The sequence below is a fragment of the Ursus americanus genome, chromosome 30, assembly GCF_024610735.1.
Source record: "Ursus americanus isolate L20-20 chromosome 30, mUrsAme1.1.p, whole genome shotgun sequence".
Classification (NCBI taxonomy): Eukaryota; Metazoa; Chordata; class Mammalia; order Carnivora; family Ursidae; genus Ursus; species Ursus americanus.
The window spans coordinates 17,468,980-17,496,815 of NC_142156.1; the positions used below are offsets into that span (position 1 = coordinate 17,468,980).

Sequence of the window (27,836 nt, forward strand, 5' to 3'; positions counted from 1 at the left end):
CCCGTCCTCCCACCTCAGTCGAAGTTTCCTGAGAACGCGTTTCACACGAAATTTGACCTGCGGGACGCTCCGTAGTCTGGGATGTACTAGAACAGAAGGCACAAAAGGATTTTGGATTGCGATTGGTTCGCACGTGGGGTTCCCGGAACTCAGTGAGCGCCGCGCGAAGGCTGAAGGGAGCGGGGCGCTCGGATTCCGCCGTGCCGCGGGCAGCACCCGCTACCGGGAGCGCCGACATGCCTCGGTATGCGCAGCTGGTCATGGGCCCGGCAGGCAGCGGGAAGGTGAGGATTTGGCGGGAGAAGAGGAGAAAAGTCGGAGCTCGTGGGAGGCAGGGACGTGCTGGTCTTGATGGGGGGACCGGCGGGTGCGTGCACTGGGGACCCTTGGGCAGCTCGCTTCTGCAGTCTGGGCTTCAGTGCTCTTTGTTGGGGTTTTGAAAGTGGAGTAACTAACGATGGTGCTAACGTTTATATTATACTTATGCTCCAGATATTGCGTTTGAACTCCTAATTTATTTCCAGAACAACGCTGTGAGATAAGTCCTGTTTTTCTCATTTTTGCAGATGGGAATTTTACAGAAAATGAGACACAGAAAGGTTAAGTTCTTTGCCCAGGATCCCACAGCTGCTAAGTGACGGCTGGAATTTGAATCCACTTTTGTGTAATTCCAGAATCCGGCCCTGTCTCGCTCGTAGAAAGTTCAAATGAGGTCTCATTAAATCACTGTTTCTTAGAGCTTGAAACGTGGACTTCTGGTACATAGAGGCGATTTTAGTAGGTACATTAGGAGGGCCTAACCTTAATGAACATTGAATCATATATTGAGAAAGTTACTCCCTTTTCAATCCTCTTTCGGTTTGCATTGAAGTGAAATTGTCAGTTTGATGCTTGTATATCTTTAATACTTTTTTAATCCCCAAATCTCTTCAGAGATCAGATCTTAGAGCTTTTGACAGACATTTATCTTTCGCTGGAACAAAAAGAGCTTTAAGGGTATTTAATTTTATAATTACCTTCACGTTATGATAAATATAACTGGTTTTCTATTTACAATAGAGGTATAATTTTTTTCTTGTAAATAAGTATGCATGGAATAATAGGAGAGGCATTCAAATACAGAAATGGGTGAAGGTATTAGTCAAATAACAGGAGCGTGAGAAGCACTGGAGTCTGTGGAGGTGTTGTCTGGCTTCAGTCTTGAGCACATTGTTCTAAAGCTTGACCTATTCTGGGTGTAGGAGATCAGCATGTGACTGTAATCCAGCCCTTGCCTACCCAGAGTCTATAGTCTATTTGGGAAGACTGATAGATGCCTTGCCAATTAAAATACAGTGTGATGCACGGAGAGGGCCTCCTCTTTGGCAGAGATAATAGTATGTGAAAAGTCACTGAGCATGATAGAAGTTATTTTCTATATTCCAGATGAATTTTCAGACTGATTGTGTTAGACAAGTACCTTCCTACAGATTTTTGATGCCTACTGTTTGAAGTACTCACTGAGTGTGTTCTCTGTGCTAGGCACTGTTCTGGGCCCTGGAGATTGTGTAATGAACAAAACACATACACACATGCACACAAATCTCTGCTCTTGTAGAGTTTATATCAAACATATTAAGTGAATTAGAAATAATTATCAAGCATTTATTATGTACTAGGTACTGTGCTAGTCCCTAGGCTTATAAAACTGAGTAAAAGGCATCCCTGCCTTTAAATAGAAAGTGGAAAAGACAGACAAGTAGCCTAGAGACTTTAACATAGTATGTTAAGGACTACATGGGGGATAAGGAATTCTCTAAACTAAAGTGCAAACTGATAGCCCATCTCTAGACTATTTATTGACCTTTGTGTGCTCTCATTTTGAAATTCTCTCCCTGGCTCAGCAAGCACATTCATATTCCTTGGCTCAAACATACCTCCACCCCACCCGAAACATCCATGACTACCCTACTTAAAGCTTTGTTTGGACTGTAATCATCTTGGTGGAGACATAGGGTGTTAGGTGCCGCATGGTATGATCAGAAGTCTTCCCTTTAAATTCCGCTTGCCGCATGTTAGAGCAGCAAGGAGCCTTAGTGATCGTGGAGGCCATCCCAGTTAGAGACAAGAAAACTTGGTGGGGTGCCTGGCTGGTTCATTTGGTGGCACATGCAACTCTTGATCTTGGGGTTAAGCTTGAGACCCACATTGGGTGTAGAGATTACTTAAAAATAAAATCTTTAAACAAAAAAAAAAGAAAGAAAGAAAGAGGAAACTGAGGGGCAAAGTAGAGAAGCACTTTCGCTAAAGTTACCCACGAATCCCAGCCAGGTCTAGACCTGCGTGCAGCCCAGTCAGATGTCCTGACTCCCAGTCCGGTAACTTTCCTGTTTTCATTCAGCTTCTTGGTCAGTGAAGGCATGGTTTTGGCCTTAGTGGATACTGACCAAGTGATATAGGGTGTCCTTCTGGGGGTGCAGGGGGTAGCACTACACTGCCTGTTGCTTTGACCCCCTTGTGCCTTGTGACATTACAGAGCACCTACTGTGCCACCATGGTCCAGCACTGTGAAGCCCTCAATCGGTCTGTCCAAGTTGTGAACCTGGATCCTGCAGCAGAACACTTCAACTACTCCGTGATGGCTGGTGAGTCCTGAGCAGAGCTTTCCCCCTCCTTCAGGAAAAATAAGGGGGTGGAGAGGCCATGAGTGCTGGCTGCTTGGCACAGAAGCTGAAAACTCAATTATTACAGTCTGCGCCCCTATTTCATGGTGAACAACATGAGGCTGAATGTCATTTGGTGACATCCACTCATAGTGACATGTATCTTTCTTGGTCTTTAGTTTAGGTATTAAGTGAGTAGTCTCCTCCATCACACTTCCCTTCTGTCCCCTTCATGCTTAGTTCTGCTGTGGTGAATCGGGTTTACTGCAGATCATGGTATAAGTGAGCAGTGTAACTGTTTTGTTTTTTAAAATTCTTTTAGGGGCTCCTCCTGCTCTCTCTCTCTAAAAAAATTTATTTATTTATTTATTTATTTATTTATTTAATTTTTTTAGAAGGGGAGAGAGGCAGGGGAGGGGCTGAGGGAGAGGGAGAGAAAAAATCTTAAGCAGACTCCCACACCCAGTGTGGAGCCCAGGCCGTTCTTGGTCTCACAGTCATGTCCTGAGCCAAAATCAAGAGTTAGATGCTTAACCAACTGAGCACCCCGGTGCCCCCAAATAAAATTCATTTAATTTATTCATTCAGATGTCTTTTGAACACCCACTTTATGCCATATACCAGGGTTCTAGCAGAGAACAAGGCTGACGTCCTTGCCTTCATGAACCTTTTAGCCGGGAGATGAGCAAAATGATAAACATTGCAGATTGTGATAAGAACTTTGCAAATAGGCTGATGAGAAGGAATAACTTGCTTTAGGAAGGGTGGTTCGGAAGAAGTCTCAGGAGGGGAGATTTGGGCCCAGACCCAAAGATAATTCTGTTCTCACCAAGCTGGGGAGAGGCCTTCCAAGATGAGGGAACATCAGGTCAATAAATAGCCTAGAGATAGGAAGGGGTTTGGTATATTTCAGAAAAAACAAAGATGTCGATGAGCTGGAGCATAAGGAGTGAAGGAAAGAAGTCGTAGGTGCTAGTAGGACATGAGAAGTTGGGTTCTATCCTGTTTTCTTGGTCCATTTGAGCTTCCTTAACAAAATACCACAGACAGGGCAGCTTATAAACAGAAATGTATTTTTCATGGTTCTGGGGGTTGGAAGCCCAAGATCGGGGTGCCAGCATCGTCGGGTTCTGGTGAAGGTCCTCTTCTAGGTGGCAGACTGCCAACTCCCCACTGTGTCCACACATGAGGGGAGGGGCAGGGAATATCTCTGGGGCCTCTTTTGTTAAAGCACTAATCCCATTCATGAGGTACCACTCTCATGATCTCATTGCCTCCCAAAGGCCCCACCTCCTAATATTATCACCTTGGGCATTAGGTTTTCAACATAGGAATTTTGAGGAGACACATTCAATCTGCAGCATCTGTCAGCAGTGGAATGCCATTGGAAGGTTTAAAGCAGGGGAGAGGATTGATATCTGATATACATTTTTAAAGATAACTGGCTCTCAGATGAAAAATGGACTCAAGGGGGTCAAGAGTAGAAGCAGGGACGAGTAGGACGGCTATTACAGATGTCTAAGCGGCTTGGACTAGGTGGTCATGGTGGAGATATAAAGAAGCAGATGGATTCAGTATCTACTTTGCAAGTAGAATTAGCAGCACTTTGTGGGAGAGTGAACCAGAAGGGTATACGAAAGGGAGGACTCATCAAGGGTGACTCTTAGATATCTGACTTGAACTGCTTGAATTGCTGAAGAGAGCATGTGATACCATTTATTGGGAAGGAAGGCAAATCCGTTTAGGTTTGGGGCAGTTCTCTTTGCACTTAACCAAGCTTGAAACACCTGATAGATATCTAAGAAGTGATATCAAGGAACCAACTGGATACAATAGTCTGGGACTCAGGGACAAGGTCTGGTTTGGAGGTATAAATTTGCGAGTCAGCGTATAGACCATAAAGTTCCAGGACTGGATGAGATCATTGGGGTGGGGGGGTGGGGAAGTGTGGTGAGAGAAGAGAACCCAAGACCAAGCCTTGAAGTTGTCTAATCTTCAGAGGCCTAGAGGTGGCGTCAGTAAGATCGGAGGAAAGCCAGGAAAATGTACCATCACAGAAGCCAGGAGAGACTGTTTGAAGAATACGCTTGTGTGCATGGTATGTCAGGTACGGCTGTGAAGTTGTATGAGGACGGAGAAGTGGCTGTGAGATGGGGGGACGTGGAGATGGAGGTGACTGTGCCCAGCAGTTTCAGTGGAGTGATTGGAAGAGTGGCCTGAAGGTGATGCAGTGTCAGCAGAGGAGATGAGGAAGTTTCACTATGAAAGGAGCAGAAAAGTGGAGTGAGAACTGGAGAGGGTAGGAGGGCCAAGGGAGGTTGTGTTTTAACATTGGAGATGCTAACCGGAATGGACTTGATTGCTGAACAGAAAGATCCGGTAGACTGGGGCGCCTGGGTGGCGCAGTCGTTAAGCGTCTGCCTTCGGCTCAGGGCGTGATCCTGGTGCTCTGGGATCGAGCCCCACATCAGGCTCCTCCGCTATGAGCCTGCTTCTTCCTCTCCCACTCCCCCTGCCTGTGTTCCCTCCCTCGCTGGCTGTCTCTATCTCTGTCGAATAAATAAATAAAATCTTTAAAAAAAAAAAAAAAAGAAAGAAAGATCCGGTAGACAAAGAGAAACTGAAAATGCCAGACAATGGGAATAACTTCAAGAGCAAGAAGGGGGAGGGGGATCCCAAACACGTGGGGAGTTTTGCCTTCACTAGGAGCGGGGTGCTTTTTTCTTTTTGCTTTAAGATTTTATTTTTAAGTAATCTCTATACCCAGCATGGGGCTTGAACTCACAACCTGAAGATCAAGAGTCACATGCTCCACCATCTGAGCCGCCAGGTGCCCCAGGAGTGGGATGCTTCTTCTGTTGTAACCAAAGGGAAGGCAGGGTGGAAGACACCATGCAATACTGGTAGTGGGAATATGGGAAATTCTCTTTTGTTGGCTTCTGATTTCTGTTAATGACACGTGTGCCGTCAGATACTACACTTGATCTTAGCCAAAAGCCCGAGAAGCGATGACATGTGTGCCATCAGGACATGAGAGTGGCTGGAAGTGGGTAAAAATGGGGTTGGGAGGCAGGGGTTGAATGAAGAGGCGGAGGTATGAAATAGTCATCCTGCATAGGAAAAGGGATTGCAGGAGCGCCTGGGTGGCTCAGTCAGTTAATCATCCAACTGGATTTTGGGTCAGGTCATGATCTTAGGGCTGTGAGATCGAGCCCCGTGCTGGGCTCCGCACCAGGTGTAGAGCCTGCTTAAGATTTCTCTCTCTTCCTTTTCCTCTGCCCCTCAAGAAACAAAACAAAACAAAATAAAAAGGCTTTGCATATCTTTGGGATCATTTGGTTGCACCCAGCAGAAATCACTGAAGCCATCTTATGTAAAAGGAGGATTTGTTTTTTAGAAGGAATCAGGGGATCTCTCACAAAACCCAAGAGCAAGGCTTAATGAGAGACTAGAACCCAAAACAAAAACTAACAGACCGAAGCTGGCTTTCTTTCTGTCTCTGCCTTTTTCTCCCTCTTACAGACCAGCTTTCTCAGCTTCAGAGGGCCCAGCAACGTGCTACCAACTTCAGCTTCTCATCACTTTCTGGTCCAGATGTCTTAATGACTGACTTGTGTCCTTGAGTCATCCTTTTAGAAGACCCAGTTTCATTGACCCAACTTAGTCAGGTGTTTACCCCTTGGATAGAGAGAGGAAGTGCATAGGAAGGTATTATCCACATAAACGTGGCTATGAGTGAGTCAGTGCTCTGTGGACAGATTGTAGGTTTGTGCACAAACATAAAAAAACCTATGGGAGAAGGTTATAAATACAGATTTCCAAAATTGGTAGTAGAAGAGAACTATGAATATGCTAGAATTTTTAAGCCCCTGCTGTAGGTGATTTAGCTACATTACCTCATAGAATCTTCATCCTTGTACCCCAGGAATATGATTTGTCCCCCATTTTATAAATAAGGTGTGGAGAGATTAAGTAGCTTCCCCAAGGTCATGTTATGAAACACCAGGGGACGCCTGGGTGGCTCAGTTGGTTAAGCATCTGCCTTCAGCTCAGGTCATGATCCCGGGGTCCTGAGATCGAGCACAGGACCTGGCACAGGCTCCCTGCTCAGTGGGAAGTCTGCTACTCCCTCTGCCTCTTCCACTCTCCCTGCTTGTGCACGCGTGTGTTCTGCCTCTCTGACAAATAAATAAAATCTTTAAAAAAAAACAAAAAACAGCAATTGGTTTTTTTGGTTTGATTTTGTTTTAATCATTTTAGAATAGGTAGTATATATTGACTTCGGTTTAAAATGCAAAAGGTACAGAAGAGTAAGTATACAGTAAAATGTCTCCCTCCCAGGTCTGTGTCCCAGTAATTGGTTCCCCTCCCTGGAGGCAGGCAGTGTTGCCAGTTTCTAGGGTGTCTTTCCATAGAGAGGCTATGGATATAAAATCAGATATATGTATTATTATATATGTGTAGTGCATCTTTGTCTTGTTGTTGTTGTTGTTAACACAATGATGGCATTTTTACACAGAGTTTTGCACCTCGCATTTTTCACTTAAAAGTGTACCTGGGATGAGGTACCTGGGTGGCTCAGTCAGTTAAGCATCTGACTCTTGGCTTTAGCTCAGGTCATGATCTCAGGGTCGTGAGATCGAATCCTGGGTCGGGCTCCATGCTCAGTGCAGAGTCTGCTTTAGATTCGCTGCCTCTCCTGCTGCCCTTCCCACATGTGTGTGCATGCACACGCTCTTTCTCAGTTAATTAATTAATTTTAAAAAGTATACTTGGCGGATTATATCACATCCATATTTAAAGAACTTCTCCTTTTAATGGCTATGTAGGATTCTGTTGTCTGGCTGTACGGTAATTTAACTGGTTCCCACGAACACTGCTATAGTGAATAATCATGTACAGAAATAGCTTTACGCATGTGAGTTTTTATATAACTGTTAACTGTTGCTAACAAGGATAACAATTTTTGAATGGACATTCTTATATTCTGAGCCCTATCTTTGCAGACATCCGGGAACTGATTGAGGTGGATGATGTCATGGAGGATGACTCTCTGCGGTTTGGTCCCAATGGAGGATTGGTGTTTTGCATGGAGTACTTCGCCAATAATTTTGACTGGCTAGAGAACTGTCTTGGCCACGTAGAGGACGACTATATCCTTTTTGACTGTCCAGGTAAGTCAACAATTTGAATGTGACATTTTCCTGGAAATTGTGCTAATTCTGTCCCCAGTGAGAGAAAGTGGACTGAGCCTTCCTGGCTTTTAACTATAGTGCAGTGAGGCACAAAGCTCTTGTTTATTGGCTCTAACTCGTTCATTGAATTTACTGAGTGCTTAGTTTGTATGGTGGGAATACCATAGAGACCCCGGCAGCCATAGTCTTTGCCCTCATGGAGCTCACAGTCAAGTGGGAGTGCTAGACAGAATGAACAGAGTCACCTGGATTATCATTTAACATTAATTTGTGACAGGTGCTCCGCAGGAGTCGCACAGACCATCGCATAGCAATAAGATTGGGAGGCTTCTGATCAAGTGGTCCGTAAGCTGGGCTGGGGGGTGAAGGTGAGGGAGGCTATGGTCCAGGCAGAGGCACAGCATTCCAGAAGCATTGAGGCAGGAAGGAGTGAGGTGGATTTGGGGTACCAAGAAGGGTAGGGGGGCTGGAGTACTGAAAACCCAGGGAAATGTCATAAGGTGAGGCTGGCGGGGAATAGATAACACAACTTCTTAAGCCAGATCATGGGTTTTAGACTTGAGGCTAACCTAGCTCTGATCATTTGTGGCTCTCCCTTTATTTTCCCTTGCTTTTATTTTATTTTATTTTACTTTATTTTTTTAAAGATTTTATTTATTTGACAGAGAGAGAGACAGTCAGCAAGAGAGAGAACACAAGCAGGGGGAGTGAGAGAGGAAGAAGCAGGCTCCCAGCAGAGGAGCCTGATGTGGGGCTCGATCCCAGGACCCTGGGATCACGCCCTGAGCCAAAGGCAGACGCTTAACGACTGAGCCACCCAGGCGCCCCTTTACTTTATTTTTTATTTTTGTATTTTTAGGGAGAGAGCATGTGTGCACAAGGATTGGGGGGGGAGAGAGAGAATCTTCAGCAGGCTCCATTCCTAGTGTGGAGCCCAACGTGGGGCTCGATCTCACAACCCTGAGATCAAGACCTGAGCCAAAATCAAGAGTTGAACACTTAACCGACTTAACCACCCAGGCGCCCCCTGTCCTTTTTTTAGAAAGAGAGAGGGTATTTCCCCTTGTTTTTAATTGAACCCACAGAAAAGCACGTCCATCCGAACCATGCAGCTTGATGAATACCCCAACACACACCGTTGTGGCACTTGCTTTTCACTCCCTTTTTAACCATCTTATGGGAAATTTTTTTTTCCGTGTAGTTTGATGACTACATATTTCCTGTTTGTATTAGTCTTGTCATGTTCTTCGTGTAGGTCAGATTGAGTTGTATACGCACCTGCCCGTGATGAAACAGCTGGTCCAACAGCTGGAACAGTGGGAGTTCCGAGTCTGTGGAGTTTTTCTCGTTGATTCCCAGTTCATGGTGGAGTCGTTCAAGGTTTGAAGATCAGTCTTTCGATGTTTTTAGTTGGGGGTACAAGCAGATGACAGTCTCCTTTAAGGAATCTGTGATTTCAGCACTCTGGATATTTCAGAAACTATATTCCAGAATAATTTAGTATCCTTTCTTACTCATTTATTGTAATGACATATTTTTAACTCAAAAATGATGTTATGATATCATATAGATTTGGGGAAACTACTTACCAAGAAAAATGAGGCAGATGCATATTTTATAAGTATTTTTAATTCTCTGAGAGCCTTTTGTCTAGTTTATGAACTATATTTCCCATTAATCGCCCTTAAGGAATATTCAGTGGGAAAAGATACCATCTAAATTGAGATTTGTGATCACTAATTTTTTTTTTTTTCGAGTGAGGGGAGAGGCAGAGGGAAGGGGAGAGAGAGAATCTTAAGCCCAGCGTGGAGCCCAATGTGGGGCTCCATCCCACAACTCTGAGATCATGACCTGAGCTGAAATCAAGAGTTGGACACTTAACCAACTGAACCAGCCAGGCGCTTCTCCCACCCCCCATTAAAAGATTTTATTTTTAGTAATTTCTACACCCAGCATGGGGCTCAAACTTACAACCCAGAGATCAAGAGTCACATGCTCTGCCAACTGAGCCAGTCCGGTGCCCCATGATCACTGCAAATTAAATCTACCTCTTCCCTCCTTATTCTCACCTTTGGAAGCCAAGGGTCAACTGTCTGATTAGTGGATTGTCTTTTCGTTAGGAACATTTCTTTTACTTGTTCCTGTAAGGAGCAAAAGCTTCTCTTTTCTGTGGAGACAGCGATTTTTGTTGGCAACAGTTCCATCTTCTCTTTTCTGTTCCCTCCTTCAGTTTATTTCTGGCATCTTGGCAGCTCTGAGTGCTATGATCTCTCTAGAAATTCCACAAGTTAACATCATGACAAAAATGGATCTGCTGAGCAAGAAAGCTAAAAAGGAAATTGAAAAGTGAGTTCACTTCTTCCATTATCATCAGATCTTAATTGCAGAGATGTGAGGTTTTATTAGTCTACAAATCTGGTTTCCTGATTTATTCTTCCTTTCATTCATCAGTCTTCTTTTTCACTTTCGAAGGTTTCTAGACCCAGACATGTATTCTTTATTAGATGATTCTGCAAGTGACTTAAGAAGCAAAAAATTCAAAAAATTGACTAAAGCTATATGTGGACTGGTAAGTTTTTCATGTTTTTTAAATGACCTGGTCATCTGTTTACCTGTAGCCAGGCAGTGGCCACCGTTATGGAAAGCACACTCCAATCCTATTTCCTTGGAAAGGGGAGGCGGGTGGGGCAGGCTGTGGGCTGGCCAGTCGGTAGTTTAATTTAGAAGTAGTTATTGGTGGTAGCTGATAAGGTAACTGACTTGTCTATTATTCCAAACCATTTGGGGAGTTCAGAACTGTACCCTTCTGAAATTTCTGATGGTTGTTGAATTCAGATAAATATCTATGAAACAGTAAGTGTCTAGTTAAGTAATAAGTTAATGAGTGTTCTGGGAGGTCAGAGGTCAGAAAAATCGATGATTTGCTTTTGTTCAGGCTCCCTCCTCCCCGCTCCTTCCACACATCGAATGTTTTTAATCAGAAGTATAACTGGTTATAAACTTAAAATGTAAATTGAAAATTAAGTATTTTGTACAGCTTCAGAATGACCCTTTATGAAATTCTCAACTTGTAGATTGATGACTACAGCATGGTTCGATTTTTGCCTTACGATCAGTCAGATGAAGAAAGCATGAACATTGTGTTACAGCATATTGATTTTGCCATTCAGTATGGAGAAGACTTAGAATTCAAAGAACCAAAGGTAATTTTTGATCACTGGCTTTTGGTAACCATGTTTGCCAGCACTCACTGGCCCTTCCATAAGCCCAGCAACTCCTCAGATTGTCTTAGCAGCAGTAGTAAACTGGGCTTGTCAAGGGGACATCTGAAATTGACATCTGTGCTCAACAAGGTGTATCAGTTTTACTCTCCCTGTTATTGAGGCACTGTTACCAGGTTTCTTTGTCCTCAGGGCTTGGGGGGGTGTGCAAAGAGGAGATAAAATTCAGTTGAAATTGGGCCGCCCTCACATTTGTCAGTAGGAAGCCTGATGGTAGTTGTCGTAGGCCACTATCTCAGCAAATGAACTGAGAGTCAGCAACCGTAAACTCAAGTAAAAAATGCTTCCAATGAGATATAAGTACTTTAATTTAGCTGGAAAAATCCTATCAGTCATGCCTTTTGCTGCTATAAAAGACACCTAAAATGCAGCTGGGCATTATCTCCTGGTAGAGCATGACCTGAAAAATAGGTAAGCACATACTAGGTCTCACTTGGGGGAAATGAATATTTTCTGTTTTGTGTTTCCTTTGTGTCAGGAACATGAAGATGAATCTTCTTCTATGTTTGATGAATATTTTCAAGGACACCAGAGTGAGTGAAGAATTTATCAGAGTAACTATATATGCCAAAGCAGCAAGACATTCTTCTCTTCAAAGGATGCAACAATACTAGAAGGCTACTTATTTTAATGAAAAATGCAATACTTGGCTCTTTATCAGCAGCATGCCTGAATCAAGTTCTAGTTATTCTGAAATGGCTGGCATTTCAAGTGGAATCTTTTAGTATTATTTTAACAGCATCAATTTAAGATTTTAAATGTTGAAATTGACATCAGTGCACAGACTTGTATATAGTATAAATGAGCATCTGTGGTACAGTTAGGACCCAGTCTACCTTTATTTTTACTATTTGATTTTTATTATTTAAGAAGGTTTTTTGAAGAGGCAGGAATTATTGTAACAAAACATACACATCTGTGTCCAAAGGAAAAAAATCTGGAAGGATATAGTTAAGACTATTGCTTATCTGTATGTCTGAGTTTTCTTAACACTGAAAATGTATCATCTGTGTAATTAAAAAATGAAAAGTGTTTTAAAAAATATATATATGTATGTATATAAATAAAAGAAATAGAAAGTGCTAACCTTTCATTACTCTCCTGTTTTCCAGTCAGAATTTGAAATATTCAGCCAGGGCAAATTTTTGAATGAATAAATTTGCCCAACTGTCAAAATATAGTCCACGATTTCTTAAAAAATGCAGTTTGTAGTCGCTGAGCATTTAAAAATTTATACTTTCCTGGAATAATAACAGATGCACACAAAAATGCAAAAGACATGATTTTTTCCTTTTTAATATACACATTGAATTGTTTATTTTCAGTGTTTTTAAGTTCAGTAGCGTTGGGTGTAAAAGCTTACAAAGTGGCTAGTCAGTCAACAGATATTTCTCTAGCATCTACCATGGGCCAGGCCCTGCTAAAGCAAAACAGAATCAAACTTAATGAGTTCTGCCAGACCTTATGCTAAGAAACATTTTATGTAATCTCTTTCATTTAGTCCTCATAACGGACCAAGCTTCATTGGCCATTTGGCCCTGGATCATCCAGCTGATACAAATTAAGCACTTACAGAAACCACAGTTCAGGTTGAATTTTTAATCATTCTTGGGCTAGATAGCAGGAGTACACCTGCAGTGTCACGTTTGATCCATTTTAACTAAAGACGTGCCAAGTGTGAGGAACCATAGCTATCTATGATTAGCTATCAGTGGTAACTTGTGTCTGGGGGGGGGCAATCAGGAGAGAACGTGAATGGGCATCATGGGAATGTGCTGTCCCACTTGGGTCTCTCCCTATGGCCCTGAGTATGAGCGGGTAAAAACACCCTGATCTCCCAGTGTTGCTAATTCTTAAAAATTTTATTGTTATGGAAGAAAGGAGAGGCAATTTCATTTGCCCTCTTTGCTCCTTGAGCATTTCTTCCCTGGTTCAGCTTCTGGAGAGTCCAGTATGTGCCTTGGAGCAAGAAGTGAAGGGCCAGATTGAATTTCCTTCCCCTCTGGACACAGGTTTCAAAGATGAGTATGTCCATTCCAGTCCTCAAGGATTTCATTATCTTGGTAGAGAGCCTGACATGATTCTTTGGAAAAATTTACTGGTGGGTGCCAGGCACTGAGGATAAAATGGGAGCACTCAGAGCAGACAAGGCCTTACTCTCATGGAGCCGACATGCAGGGCCCTTGAGACCATAAACAAGAAAGACTTGATAAGGAATAGGAAGAAACGAAAACAGTAACGAAACGGAGAGTGACTAACGGACTCCTTTGGGCTCATAAGGCTCCTGAATGGTACTATTTGGCCAGAAACCTGAATGAGAAATCATTTGTGGGAACATGGAGCAGAGTATTCCAGTCTGAGGGACGGACAGGAGAAATAGTCTGAGGCAGCAATGAACTTGGCACTGAAGGAAGGTGATGTTGGAGAAGATAATCAAGAGGATGTGACCACTGGTTGACCCTTGAACTGGGCCCAGGCAATGGGAGGTTCTTCACCCCTCTCACCCTTCACTGTGGGAGATGTTCCAAGGACACAGTCTGGAGAGAATAAGGTGTTGAGACCATTGGATGTGACTGAACCCAGTTAAGGCCTCCATATAAACTTAGAAGATTCTGTCAGGTAGGTGGGTGCCTCGCCAGAGATAATGTTAGGAGTTAGTTGGACAGTTAGGTAGTCAGGGCCAGGGTCCCCAACAAGAAAATATCAGGTCAGGACAACTAAAATAAAACAAGACTGACATCCTCTTTGCAGCTTAGACGGGACTGCACCAACATTCTGCTTTGCAGCCTTTGCAGAAATGACTTCTGCAAAACGTCCTAAAATAAGACAATCACAAAGCATTTGTCAATATCACAGGCAAGAGGCAAGTAAGACATAAGCCCCAGATGTCAGCAAAAAAAAAAAAAAAAAAAAAGACCTGTCAGCACGTGGACACTAACCTAATAGGTGGATAGACACAAAAGAGCTCATAAAATCCCCTAAACTTAGAAACTCTGAGGGCAACCCACTCGCATCCCCCTCCCTCTCCAGGAGCTTTGTACTCCTGCTCAAGAAACTTTGCTTTGCTGCCCACCACTCTTCGTCTGGTCTACCTCTTCATTCTTCAAAGTAGCATGACCAAGAACTGCAGGCACTAAGGGGACACAAAAGCCTTTAACGATAAGCCTCACAAGTAAGTTCCCTCGCTTATTAAAACCATCACCTGTATACATCCGGATTTGTCTGCCTCTTCAGTCTGTCCTTACACTGTGTACAAGGGCCAGTTTACAAACTAACACATGAAGTGCTTTCCAGTAATAGGTACAAAAACTGCACTTTCAGGATGTTCCAGGCATGTGAGTTTTAAGCATTTTACATGTAATTCATTTCACCCTCAGGAAACAATGAGGTAAGTACTATTATCTCCATTTTCAGGAAACAGAGGCATAGAGAGGTTAATTAACTTGCTCAGAATTACACTGCTAGTAAATATCGGAGCTGGGATTCAAATCCAGAGTCCACTTTCTCAATTTTTACACACAAAAATTGAACTACAGTGTAATACATAAAGCCCTTTGCAGAGCACTCCCCTTTACCCATTGTTAAATCCAGAACGAACCTGTTGGGTTCATTCATTCACTCATCAGATCTTTATTGATGCTTACTACGTACATCACCATTACAGGCGCTGGGGATGCAGTAGTGTCCCAAACGGACAAAATGCCAGCCTTTTTGACGTTCACATAGATAAGGAAACAAATACCAAAAGCTAAATAATAAGAGTCCTAACTAAGGAAAAAAGAGGGAAAAAAGGATGACGCAGGGGAGTGGAGTGGGGCTGAATTTAAAATAGTGTGATCCAGGAAATGCTTCACTGAAAAGATGAACTCTGAGGAAAAACCAATGATTCTGTAACCCAAGATGTAGCCCCAGTTCGCGCACACTTTACGCATGCGCAGCACTCACAGCCCCTGCCTAGTGCTCGGGCGCCCTCTGGTGTCCCTTCGACCGTGCGCAGCCGCAGCAGCCTGCGGCGGGACAGCAAGACCGGAAGTGCCGCGTCCTCCCCTCACCCTCCCCTTCCGTCTAACTTCCGCCTACCCCGCCCGGGCCGCCGGACCGGAAGCGCCGCGCTCGAGCCCCAACCTCCTCGTCTAGCTTGAAACCCGGGGCCCGCCAGGATGCCGGTAGGGGGGCCAATTCGCGGTGTGGGGGGATGACGAGAGCTAGAGGGGTAGCGGCGAGAAATCGTGCGTGAACTGAGAGAAGCGGGCCGAGGAGGGCAGAGAAGAAGCGGAGCCTGAGAAGGCGAGAAGCGAGGAAAGGGGGCTGGTAGCTGTAGGATTGGGTCGGCCCGGGGGTGTCGGCCAGGAGGGGACGGGGCCGCGGCAGAGTGGGCCAGAGACCCTGAGCGTGCAGAGGAGGCTGCCGGCCCCTCTCGCCCCCTTAGCTCCAGTGCCGACCCCATCTCTCGCTCTTTCTGTACTCCTCGACTCCGTCAGGATCCCCAAAGATTCACTAGAGCCGAGAAGCCAAGGGCTGTGCTTTTTATTTTTCATTTCTCAAGTCTAGGGTCCGGCTTCTCCCCCCCCTACCCCCCGCCCGCAGGCCCACTTCCTCCTCAGCCCCAGGGCCCTCCCGCTGCTTGTCACTGTCAGACTCCACTTCCCGGACTCCTCCTCTGTCGCCCGGGCACTGGTGGCCACCCTTATGTGCTGGGCGTAGGGCCGCCAGAGCAGACGCAAATGTCTGTTTCTGTTTTCATATGCATCAGAGTAGGAGTAAAATTGATTGTAGTCTGGTTGTCCTTTATTTCTGACAGCCAGTCTGGTGGGGTGAATTTATCGCCATCATGGTCTCCATTTTGCAGATGAGCAAAAGGAGGTTCAATAATGCTATTACTCACACAAAAAACATTACCGAGCACCTGCTGCATGCCAAGAACTGTTACAGCAGCGAATAAGGCCAACAAATCCCTACACTCAAGGAGTTTACCTTCTAAAGGGGAGAGAGACAAACATGTAAATGTAAATAAAGAAAAAAAAAGATAGTTTTAAAGATTTTTTTTGAGAGAGAGAAAGTGCGAGCAGGCTGGGTGGGGGGGGGGGAGCAGAGGGAGAGGGACAAGCAGACTCTGACGCTGAGTGCAGAGCCTGGAGCCCCCTGAGGGGCTCTATCCCGCCACCCTGAGATCGTGACCTGAGCCTAAATCAAGAGTCTGTGGCTTAACCGACTGAGCCACCCAGGCACCCCTAAGATAGTTTTAGGTAGTGACAAATGCCATGAAGTTTTGTGACAAAAAGGAGCAAGCCATAGTTAGAAATACTTACTTAATGAATCCCGTTGGTACCATTCCACTCCTGACGTGTGCCAGACAGGCCCTGAGCTACACACTGTGTGTATATTATCCCATTTAATCCTCACAGTGACCCTGGAAAGTAGATACTTACTGTTCCCATTTTGCAGAGGAGGAAATTGAGGCTCAGAATAGTATAGTAACTTACCCAAGGTTGAAGTACTAGAGGTAAAGCCAGATTTTAAGCTAGGACTTTAAAGTCCTGTGCTCATTCCTGGACTTCCCTATGATTACTTATTTAATATCTGCCTCTTCCATTAGCTTGAAGTTTCTTCAAGGGCAGAGAGCATGCTGGCCTTGCATACCATTTTATCACCATGTCTTGCACAGAGAAAGTGCTTGATAATCATTTGGTGGGTGAATGAATATGTGAATATATGCGTACGAATATATGAATGAAACACAGGTATGCTTCTTGTGTTACTAAAAGCCAAACATCTTGTAAAAAGCAGAACTAGGAATCAGCATACAAATTGCTCTCATAATAAGTGTGATTTCCTCTGCTCCTTTAACTCACACCTACCCACTGAGGACAGTAGATAACTCTTCATTTTATAAATTTGGAAACAGGCTAAGAGAAGAAAAGTGATGTCTTGGTCAAACACACCAGGAAGTGGCAGAACTGAAAAGCCAGTGCTTGGGTTCTGGTTTAATTATAGCTGGGGGGGGGGGGGCGGTCCACCCCTGATTTGTATAATGTCTGCCTATTTTTATAGCATAAATACTCCCACCGGTTACCAATGTGATGTCGTTGAACATGGAATTGGAAGATGTGCAGTAGCACACACATTACATAGTATTTCTGCCACAAAGATACAAAAGCTATAAATAACCTTAAGATCATAGGCAATAGTAAAATAATTTTTTAAAATAAGAGTAATGAATTTTGAGTATTTATTACCTTTGTTTTTTATATAATTTTTTAGTTGCAAATTTATGTAATTTAATTTTTAGTAATGGCTGTGTTTAACAACAGCTTGCCTCAAAATTTGTAAAAATTCCTCAAAATTCAGGCGTGCCTGGCTGGCTCAGTCAGAAAAGCATGCAACTCTTGATCTCAGGGTTGTGAGTTCAAGCCCCACGTGGGGTGTAGAGATTACTTAAATAAATAAAAATTTTTAAAATTGCTCAAGGGGTGCCTGGGTGGCTCAGTCGATTAGGTGTCTGCCTTCAGCTCCAGTCATGATTTCGGGGTCCTGGGATCGAGCCCCACATTGGGCTCCCTGTTTGGTGAAGATCCTGCTTCACAGTCTCCCTCTGCTGCTCCCCCACCTGCTTGTGCTCTCTCACTCTCACTCTCTCTCAAATAAATAAAGTCTTAAAAAAAATTAAAATAAAATACATAAAAATTCAAAAATTGCTCAAAATTTAACATTCAATTTTCATGAGCAGGTAAGAGCGAGCTTCAGCATATCGCTGCTACCATCCCTTTTCTTCCTCTCCTAGTTAGTCTTGGGTGGGTTCCTCTTTTATCCTCTGGAGAAATGTTACTTGTCTTCCCTGCTGACATTTGCTCTCTTTATCTCCATATTCGTACCTGGCTTGCCACTACAGGCTTACCACTCTTCTCTCATGGACCCTGACACCAAACTCATTGGAAACATGGCACTGTTGCCCATCAGAAGTCAGTTCAAAGGACCTGCCCCTAGAGAGAGTAAGTTGAAACTTCTTTCCATTATTTTCAGATTTTAGTAGGAAACATCTAGCAACTCTCTGACATTATCAAATCAGCAAATTCTTAGCTCAGTCCTTTGTCTCAGACTGCTCTTGTATTTTCTGTTTGCTTGGTAGATAGCATTCTAGACCTTTCAAGATCATGAGCATATGTTATATCTAGTAAGAAAGTGTATTATTGCTGCTGAGTTATGGATATTTTGTTGAGAGGGAAGAGGAAATATTCTTAATTCTTGACACTGTTCTGTCGTCACTCTCAGATCTTACAAAGGGATCTAATGCTGTTACTTCTATAGAATACCGTGTCCCCATCCTTTTTCTGTCGTAAGACTGGTGGAAAAAAACAAAACATTTTGACCCCTTCCCTCATCTGTATCTACTTCCTTTATTCATTCTTCAAGATCTTCATTTTCAGCAGTACCCCTATCTTAAATCTTAAGTGTCCTATATAACATTATACATTCTTTCTCTTGCTTTTCTTTTCCTTTTTTTTTTTAAGATTTTATTTTATTTATTTGACAGAGATAGAGACAGGCAGCGAGAGAGGGAACATAAGCAGGGGGAGTGGGAGAGGAAGAAGCAGGCTCACAGCAGAGGAGCCTGATGTGGGGCTCGATCCCAGAACACCGGGATCACGCCCTGAGCCGAAGGCAGACGCTTAACGACTGCGCCACCCAGGCGCCCCTCTCTTGCTTAATTTTGTATCTTTGCTTTCTTTTTTGATACTCACTTTCTCTTTTTTCGAACCATTTCTTACTGTTTAGAAAGCCCCATTCTTTTTAGTCTCTTCTGACACATTCTGAGATGTTCTGCCAGCAGTATAATTTGTATTAAATTAGACATCATTTCCCTGCACCCAGAAAGCATTTGCACTGAGTTCCATTCAAGGTTTTTAAGACTGTGGTTTTTATTGCCAATTTTGTACTGACCCCATCTTCATTCCTTTACCAGACTATTTGACGTGACCTCTTTTTAATTTTGTTTTTAACATCAGTTGAAAGCTCAGTAAATTAAATAAATTTGGTGAGTCACCACAGTTTTTGCTTGATTCCAAGATGAAGGAAAAGGAACAGATGGGGACCAAAAAAAAAAAAAAGACCAAAGAAGAAAAATAATCTAAAAGAATTACAGTGCAAAAAAATAAAAAATCAACGTTGGCCCAGATTCTTTGAGAAGAACCTTTCTCAGATCTTTACAGAATACCATGTAGCATATCGGAAGATACAGTTGACCAAGGATGGAGTCTATCTAATTACCACCTTTGCAACAATTCATGGGCCCTTGAGGGAGAACAGGACCCTAAGAAACCAGATCTTCATGGTTTCTGTAGACAGGGAATGACCTGTTACTCTTTCCCAGGGAACAGGATTAGAACTAAACTGGAATCATAAAGGAGTACAAGCCTATGCTGTGAGCTAAATAACTGTTAGCATTAATCAAATTCATTTATTTACATTCACAGACACCTTTTTAACACCTTTATGTGCCAAACACCCTTCTAGGTTCCAAAGATTATAGCCTACCCCTCACCCCGACAATGTTACATTTAGAAGAACTAGCTGGGTTTGTAGACATTGAATCCTCTGAGGACACTTCCTTTCTGCAGATAAGAAAATTGCAAGAACAGGAGTCTAGAGTTAGAATTCTGTTGAAATTCTTTAGCAGGGGAACAAGCAGGGTTAAAGACAGCTGAATCACAGAGTACTAAACCTCCAGGATTACTTTGCATTTCTGCTGTGTGAGAGGAATAGCAGTCATGGACAAGAAATATAAATAACTCTGGGGGGGGGGGACTGTCTCTGCGTTGCTGCAACCGCCTGCCGGATATCAAGACCCTGGGATTTTGACCTTTTTAAAATAAGAAAAGGGAAACAAAAAACTCCCGAAGAAATTGTATAATAAGATCTGTCTTTGTCACAGCAGTATTTCTGGCTTTTCTCAGTCTCTAGCCACCTAGAACAGCTTGTACCAAGTATATTTTAAGTCACAGTTTTCATAAAAAGAGACGTATGTGTGAACCCAGTGTGTTCCTAAATGACAATTGAGATCTTTTCCCCCGAAATTGCAGTATGGTAATTCATATAAAATTACATTGAATACTTTTTATTTTTAAACAGCATTTTATCAAAGTTAGTCTGTCTCAGTCTATTTTTATAAATGTGTTGAGAGATGTCTGAAATGATGTTCACCAAATGTTAATAGTAGTTATTTTTAGGTAGTGAGATTTAAGGTGAGAATAAAATATTTTTCTGTACTGATTAATTTGTTTCTAATGAGTATATTTTTTTATAAAAACAATATAGCTATCAGACTAAACCATGTGCTTATTTTTCTAGAAATTGTTTCTAAAGACCTTACGTTTCAGTGGCCTCATTTTATTTTACTCAACTCCAAGACTTTTGACCATGGAACTGGCGTTTTTTTCTCTATAGCTTCGTTAAATATTATTTTTACATTTAGCTAATGTTCTCTGCCTTTCCCCCCTTGTGTCCTGTTTAGCAAAAGATACAGATATTGTGGATGAAGCCATCTATTACTTCAAGGCCAATGTCTTCTTCAAAAACTATGAAATTAAGGTAAAGTATAGAGCTTTTAATATTTAATTTAGTTTTCTGATGGGGATAATAATCTACCTGGCGATCAGGGTTGTTCTGAGAAGTAAATAAAATTGAATGAGTTTGTATAACCTTAAAAACTCAGAATAGGGCTTAATATTAGATGCTGTATCAATATTAGTTTCTTACTTTTCCTCCAAAGTCTGTACCAGAGGTCAGCAAACTATAGCCTGAGGGCCAAATCTGGCCCACTGCCTCTTTTTCTAAATAAAGTTTTATTGGAACACAGCCACATTCATTTTTTAATATATTCTCTATAGCTGCTTTCATGCCACAGCAGCTGGGTTGAACAGTTGTGACAAAGACTATTTGGCCCACAAAACCTAAAATATTTAATGTTTGGTCTTTTATAGAGGAAGTTTGCCAACCCATGATCTAGACATTTTTTATTCATTCAACATTAATAAAGCACCTACTATGCACCAGTCCAAAACCAAAAATTCTACATTGTAGCTGTGTTATTTTTATATACTTTTGTGTCCTGGACCTGAGATGGAGAAATAAAGTTCAGTGATCCTGACCCTTCCCTCAACTACCCTTTTTTCTTTTCTGCTCTTAGTTCTTGTGAGGAATGAGGTCAAAAGGAAGTTTAGAAAGTGTGTGGCAGAAAAGGAGAGGGGAAGTGGAAAAAAGAACTTTTCTGAGTTCTTCCTATGAGCAAGGTACAAGAATGTCAACAACTTTTCTTGATAATATTCTAGAATATGGAACTTCATCCTCTCCTTGCCAAACTTTGACCTTGTGGAGTCAAACAGGGTGTGAAATTTTTGTTTGCAGGCTCTTGGTCTACAAGTTGTAGTCTAAACATCCTATGATATTCACAGTGTTTTTTGTATTTAATGCTCGGTCTAAGTGTGATGTTTGTAGTAGGTGTAAATAAATATAATTCTGCCACATTTCATTCTCTTCTGAATGTCATATGCTCTTAAAAATAGGGGCAGGTGTAGTTTGTTTGTTTTTTTAACTGTAAATCTGTGTAAAATCTGACCTGAAGTACATGCCACTTCTGCTCAACATCCAGTCTTCACATTTTCCTTTTGGTTAGATCAAGAGGTGGGCTCTTAGAGCTCTTCAAGAACAAGACACACGTGAAATAGTTGTTTCCTGCTTTAGAGTCGGGAATGCTTTTGTTCTCGGCAGAGATCCTGAAGTGAAAGGGTTTTAACAGTTAGCCGGCCATATGGTGCACCTCAGGTTCTCTGGGCGGCTCTGTTGAACTCTCCTTCCTACACGGAGAGGGGGGCTGTTGGCACAGCTCCCTGGGACCCAGAGGCAGGGTAGCCGAGGTGAACAGGAGCAGCCCCACAGCTCAGGATGGCAGGAGGTGGCTCCCTCCCCCAGAGCGGACAGAAGTTGGCTGGGGAGGACTGCATGTGGTGAGTGGGAACTGTTGATGCTGTAGGAACTATGCCTGCGCAGTTTTCAGGTGATACTCAAGAGACAAAGCTTGAATTCATTTATTGCATGTGATAGTTATGTTTTGATCAGGACTGTTTTTAACTTCTGTTCCTCCCTCCCTGACCTCCCCACCCCACGCCCCTGCAGAATGAAGCTGATAGAACCTTGATATATATAACTCTCTACATTTCTGAGTGTCTAAAGAAACTCCAGAAGGTAATTAAACTGGGATGATTGTCTCTCAGAAAAACACAGTACTAATACATGTTCACTCTCCTAGCTGTTTGGACTCGTTGAGACTTTAAGGACAAGTAGACAATACTTCCTCCCACTTAGAGCATGGACCTAAGAGAAAAATCTGAATGTGGATTCTAAACTTGTAGTTTAGTTGACTAATGAGAAGATATGGGGCTGGCGTTTTAAGGCTTTGCATGTATTTTCCCAAGACAGAAATCTTAACCCCAGGTTAAGAACCTCTGAGCCAAGGATATAACTCACGGGTTCGTGAGCTTGAGTGGGAAAAGATTACGTCTCTCTTTTCACTACCTTGTAACTGAGATTTAGCATTTACTTTAGTTATTAATGTAGGCAACAACCCACAGTAGCATTAGCCATACCTGTGACTTTTTCTCCATTAGAAATCACAGCATTTTCCTTTTTTTTTTTTTTTTAAGATTTTATTTATTCATTTGACAGAGAGAGAGAGAGAGAAAGAGTGGGAGCACAAGCAGGGGGAGTGGGAGAGGGAGAAGCAGCCTCGCTGCTTGCAGGGAACCCGATCTGCGGCTGGATCCCAGGACCCTGGGTCACGACCTAAGCCGAAGGCAGACGCTTAATTTACTGAGCTACCCAGGTTCCCCCACAGCATTTTCATATTACATTTAGAGTTGAAAATATTTGAAAATTTTATTTTCATGCCTTACTACTTCAAATTTTAGTTCTTAGGCCCATTGCCTGGATCTTGTCATTTTGTGCATTAATAAAGAAGCACATGTATGAGTGTGTCATAAATATGGCTTTTTAATATTGTAATTATTGTGTTTGATTATAATTGATTTCTTTTGTAATTTTGTGTATTTTATTGTATTCATTTAAAACATTATTCTGGGGATGCCTGGGTGGCTCAGTCAGTTAAGCATCTGCCTTCGGCTCAGATCATGATCCCAGGGTCCTGGGATCGAGCCCCACATCAGGCTCCTTGGCAGGGAGCCTGCTTCTCCCTCTGTCTGCCGCTCCCTCTGCTTACACTCGCTCACTCTCTCTGACAAATAAATGAATAAAATTTTTAAAATAAATAAATAAAACAAATAAATGAATAAAACATTATTCTGAGGCGTCCACAGCCTTCCCTGGATTGCAGAAGGGTACCCAAAAACATTAGTAATCCCAAGCATATCTACTTAGACTAAAAAAATTACAAATTGGATGTTGTTATCCTTTTCTCTGTAAAGTGCGTGTGTGTAATTTTTTTTTAGTGCAATTCCAAAAGCCAAGGCGAAAAAGAAATGTACACGCTGGGAATCACTAATTTTCCCATTCCTGGAGAGCCTGGTTTTCCACTTAATGCAATTTATGCCAAACCTGCAAACAAACAGGAAGATGGTAAGAACAGGGTTTCTACCTCCCTCTCTATGGCACAAGATTTCCTCCATTTGGCTTTTTACCCCCGTCCTTTCCTTGTCTTGATTGGTGTACAGGTTGAGAGTGGAATTATTAGCATGGATGTTATCTTACCAGTCACTCTCACAAAAGATTCTTGGCAACAAATATAACACATAGAGAATCTTTTGAACCAAAATGGTTATAAAACCATTGGGGCTGTCATTTCTGTTGCTTCCTCCTGTTTGAATGTGCAGAAGTGTATCACCCACATCATTGTACAGACCAGCGACCAGCACAGGAGGGAGGTGTTCTCAGGGTTCTTTTATTGTTCTGCCTGCTCCTTATTTTAGAGGTGATGAGGGCCTACTTACAGCAGCTGAGACAAGAGACTGGACTGAGACTTTGTGAGAAAGTTTTTGACCCTCAGAATGATAAACCTAGCAAGGTAAGATCCTCTTCTTTACCTATTTAGTTCATAAATAACCTTTTATCATGTAGCTACCATTAAACAAACTAAGGTTTTCTGTGGCGAGAATACTTCCAGTTTCTGCATTGCAGTGTTGCTTAACTCCGAGTATGTGCCTAGTACACAGTAGGGATTCAGTGAGTCACGCTGCATAATGAATTGCAGGTAATAAACAGTTTTATTTGCATGCTCTTATGTTAGGGCATTGTAAACCCATAGGGGAGATTTTTTGTGTGAGATATCTTGACCGTATTACATTTTTTTTGGTCATAATTTTGACTGATGTGATAAAAACAAACAAACACCACTTTTTACATGTGTTTTCAAGAAGTTTATAACATAAGGGATGACAGGCCAAAATTAAATTTTGTTGTTATATAAATTCCTACCCTGACCTTACCTTGAACTTGCATTGTGATTTGACCACCACTGTTCATTCTGTTTTATCCCCTCTTGTTAGTGGTGGACTTGCTTTGTGAAGAGACAGTTCATGAACAAGAGTCTTTCAGGACCTGGACAGTGAAAGGAGCCTGGGCAGACACTTTCTAAGCTGTGGGCAGCATTTTACAGCAAGATGTACACAGTTCTTTGCCTTTATTTGATAAAGTTTTATACAGAAGAGAGAAGAGATCATGTCTTCACTTGAAGAGCTCTTTATCAAGAATTTGGGTGGGGGAGGGAAGAATGGGTTGTCAGAGGGTGATTTGAAATTTTCTGCAGTATTAAGCTGGTGCTTAATAAGAATAAGTAAGAATAAAGAAATTTCTAACATTCCATGTCAAAAAACTTTATTGCTTATCTTTGACATTCACTTAAAGTTTTTAGAGATAATATTCACCCTTTTAAAGTGTACAATACTGGGGTACCTGGGTGGCTCAGTCGGTCGAGCATCTGACTTTTTTTCTTTTTTCTTTTTTAAAGATTTTATTTATTTATTTGGCAGAGAGAGAGACAGCCAGCGAGAGAGGGAACACAAGCAGGGGGAGTGGGAGAGGAAGAAGCAGGCTCCCAGCAGAGCAAGGAGCCTGATGTGGGGCTCGACCCCAGGACCCTGGGATCACGCCCTGAGCTGAAGGCAGATGCTTAGCGACTGAGCCACCTAGGTGCCCTCTGACTCTTGATCTCAACTCAGGTCTTGATCTCAGGATCGTGAGTTCAAGCCCCTCATTGGGCTCCATGCTGGGTGTGGAGCCTACCTAAATAAATAAATAAAGAACAAAGTATACAATTCAGTGGCAATCACCACCCCATTCTTTTCCTCTCCCGACCACCCCCACCTCCATCAGCCCCAGCGACCTCTGATCTACTTTCTGTCTCTATGGATTTGCCTCTTGTGGACATTTCCCATAATGGGATCATATAACATGTGGCCTTTTGTGTCTGGTCTCTTTCACTTAGAATAATGTTTTCAAGGTTCATCCATGTTACTGACATTAATAGTTCTCCATTCCTTTCATTTTTTCTTTTTCTTTATTGTGGTAAAACATACATAACATTACCATTTTAACCATTTTTAAGTGTGTAGTTCGCTGGTATTAATTACATTCACAGTGCTGTGCAGCCATCAGCACTGCATTTCCAAAACTTTCTCAGTACCCCAAACAGAAACTAACCATTCACCACTGGTGACTATAACCCCCAGCCCCTGGTAATCTCTACTTTCAATCTCTGAATTTGCCTATTATGACACCTCATATAAATGCAATCCAACATTTGTCCGTTCATATCTGGCTTCTTTTACTTAGCATAATGTCTTCAGGATTCATCCATGTTTCAGCCTGTACCAATACTTCATTCCTTTCTGTGGCTGAATAATATTCCATTGTATAACCAGTGTGTATATGTGTGTGTGTGTGCATATATATGTATCCCGTACATGTATATATCCCATTTTGTTTATCCATGCATCAGTTTATGGACATCTGGGTGGTTTCTACTTTTGGGCTGTTATGAACAATGTTGCCAGGGACATTGCTGTACAAATTTTTGTGTGTACATATGTGTTTCCATTTCTCTTGGTTCTGTACCTACCAGTGGAATCCCTGAATCATACCGTAACACTTAACTTTTTTCTTTCCCCAAAGATTTTATTTGTTTATTAGAGAGAAAGAGCACAGCAAGGGGAGGGGCAGAGGGAGAGGGAGAAGCGGACTCCTCACTGAGCAGGCAGCCCAATGAAGGGCTCCATCCCAGGAGACCTGAGGCGAAGGCAGATGCTTAACCGTCTGAGCCACCCAGGCGCCCCTGTGTTTAACTTTCTGAAGAACTGGCAAATTTTTCCCACAGTGGCTGCACCATCTTACATTTCTTCTTCTTTTTTTTTTTTTTTAAAGATTTTATTTATTTATTTGACAGAGACAGCCAGCGAGAGAGGAAACACAAGCAGGGGTAGTGGGAGAGGAAGAAGCAAGCTCCCAGCGGAGGAGCCCGATGTGGGGCTCGATCCCAGAACGCCGGGATCACGCCCTGAGCTGAAGGCAGACGCTTAACGACTGTGCCACCCAGGCGCCCCATTTTACATTTCTAACAGCAAGCAATACGGGTTCTAATTTCTCCATGTCCTCACCAACAGTTGTAACTTAGAGCTATCTGGGTGGGCACAAAGCAGTATCTCATTGTGGTTTTGATTTGTACTCCTCTAACTATGTTGAGTATCTTTTCATGTGGATATTGGCCATTTGTATATTTTCTTTGGGGAAATGTTTATTCAAATTATTTGACCTTTTTTTTACTTGAATTATTTATCTTTTGTTGAGTTGTGGGAGTTCTTTATATGTCTTCTGAATACTAGGCCCTTATCAGATACACGAATTGCAGACATTTTCCCCCATTTATGTAAGGTTTTTTCACTTTCTTCTGTCCTTTAAAACACAGAGGTTTTTTGTTTGTTTTTAAAGATTTCATTTATTTATTTGAGAGAGAGAGCACAGGCGGAGAGGAGGGGCAGAGAGAAGGAAAAGGAGAACCAGACTCCACCATGAGCAGGGAACCTGAGGCGGGGCCTGATCCCAGGACGCCAAGATCATGATGGGAGCTGAAGGCAGATGCCCAACTGACTGAGCCACCCAGGTGCCCCAGCACAGAGGTTTTTAATTTTGGTGAATTATCATTTGTCTCCTTTTAATTTGGTCACTTGTGCTTTTGGTGTTATGTTTAAAAAACCATCGTGTGGGCATCTTGGGGCCCTGGGATCGAGCCCCACATCAGGCTCCCTGCTCAGGGGGAGACTGCTTCTCCCTCTCCCACTCCCCTTGCTTGTGTTCCCTCTCTTGCTATCAAATGAATAGATGAAATCTTTTTAAAAAATTAATTAAAAAAATAAAAAACCATCATGTATCCAAAGCATCAATTGACACCTAAGTATTTATTTCCTAAGTGTTTTATACTTTCACCTCTTACATTTGGGTTTTTTGATCCATTTTGAGTTACCTTTTATATATGATGTGAGGTAGAGGTCCAGCTTTATTCTTTTGGGCACAGCTATCCATTCTTTGCAGTACCATTTGTTGAAAAGACTATCCTTTCTCTTTTGAATTGAATCGGCTCCCTTGTCAAAATCCAGGTGACCATAAATGTGTGGGTTTCTTTCTGGACTCTATTGTCTGTCCTTATGTGACATTCACTTTTA

At 42.5% G+C, this 27,836-nt stretch overlaps 2 protein-coding genes across 2 annotated transcripts; both read left to right on the top strand.

The window, feature by feature from the left end:
* Window positions 1-124: 124 nt before the first annotated feature.
* GPN3 (GPN-loop GTPase 3) lies at window positions 125-12,204 on the top strand. Its single transcript, XM_045777055.2, has 8 exons — window positions 125-284; window positions 2,516-2,624; window positions 7,649-7,816; window positions 9,093-9,217; window positions 10,068-10,183; window positions 10,310-10,406; window positions 10,912-11,040; window positions 11,597-12,204. The coding sequence occupies exons 1-8, from the start codon at window positions 237-239 to the stop codon at window positions 11,657-11,659; spliced, it is 855 nt and encodes a 284-aa protein (XP_045633011.1). The 5' UTR covers window positions 125-236; the 3' UTR covers window positions 11,660-12,204.
* Window positions 12,205-15,152: 2,948 nt separating this feature from the next.
* On the top strand, window positions 15,153-24,982 carry ARPC3 (actin related protein 2/3 complex subunit 3). Its single transcript, XM_045777117.1, has 7 exons — window positions 15,153-15,284; window positions 18,008-18,107; window positions 20,627-20,703; window positions 22,288-22,356; window positions 23,616-23,742; window positions 24,093-24,187; window positions 24,669-24,982. Exons 1-7 carry the CDS (start codon window positions 15,279-15,281, stop codon window positions 24,729-24,731), a joined length of 537 nt encoding a protein of 178 aa, XP_045633073.1. The 5' UTR covers window positions 15,153-15,278; the 3' UTR covers window positions 24,732-24,982.
* Window positions 24,983-27,836: the final 2,854 nt, after the last annotated feature.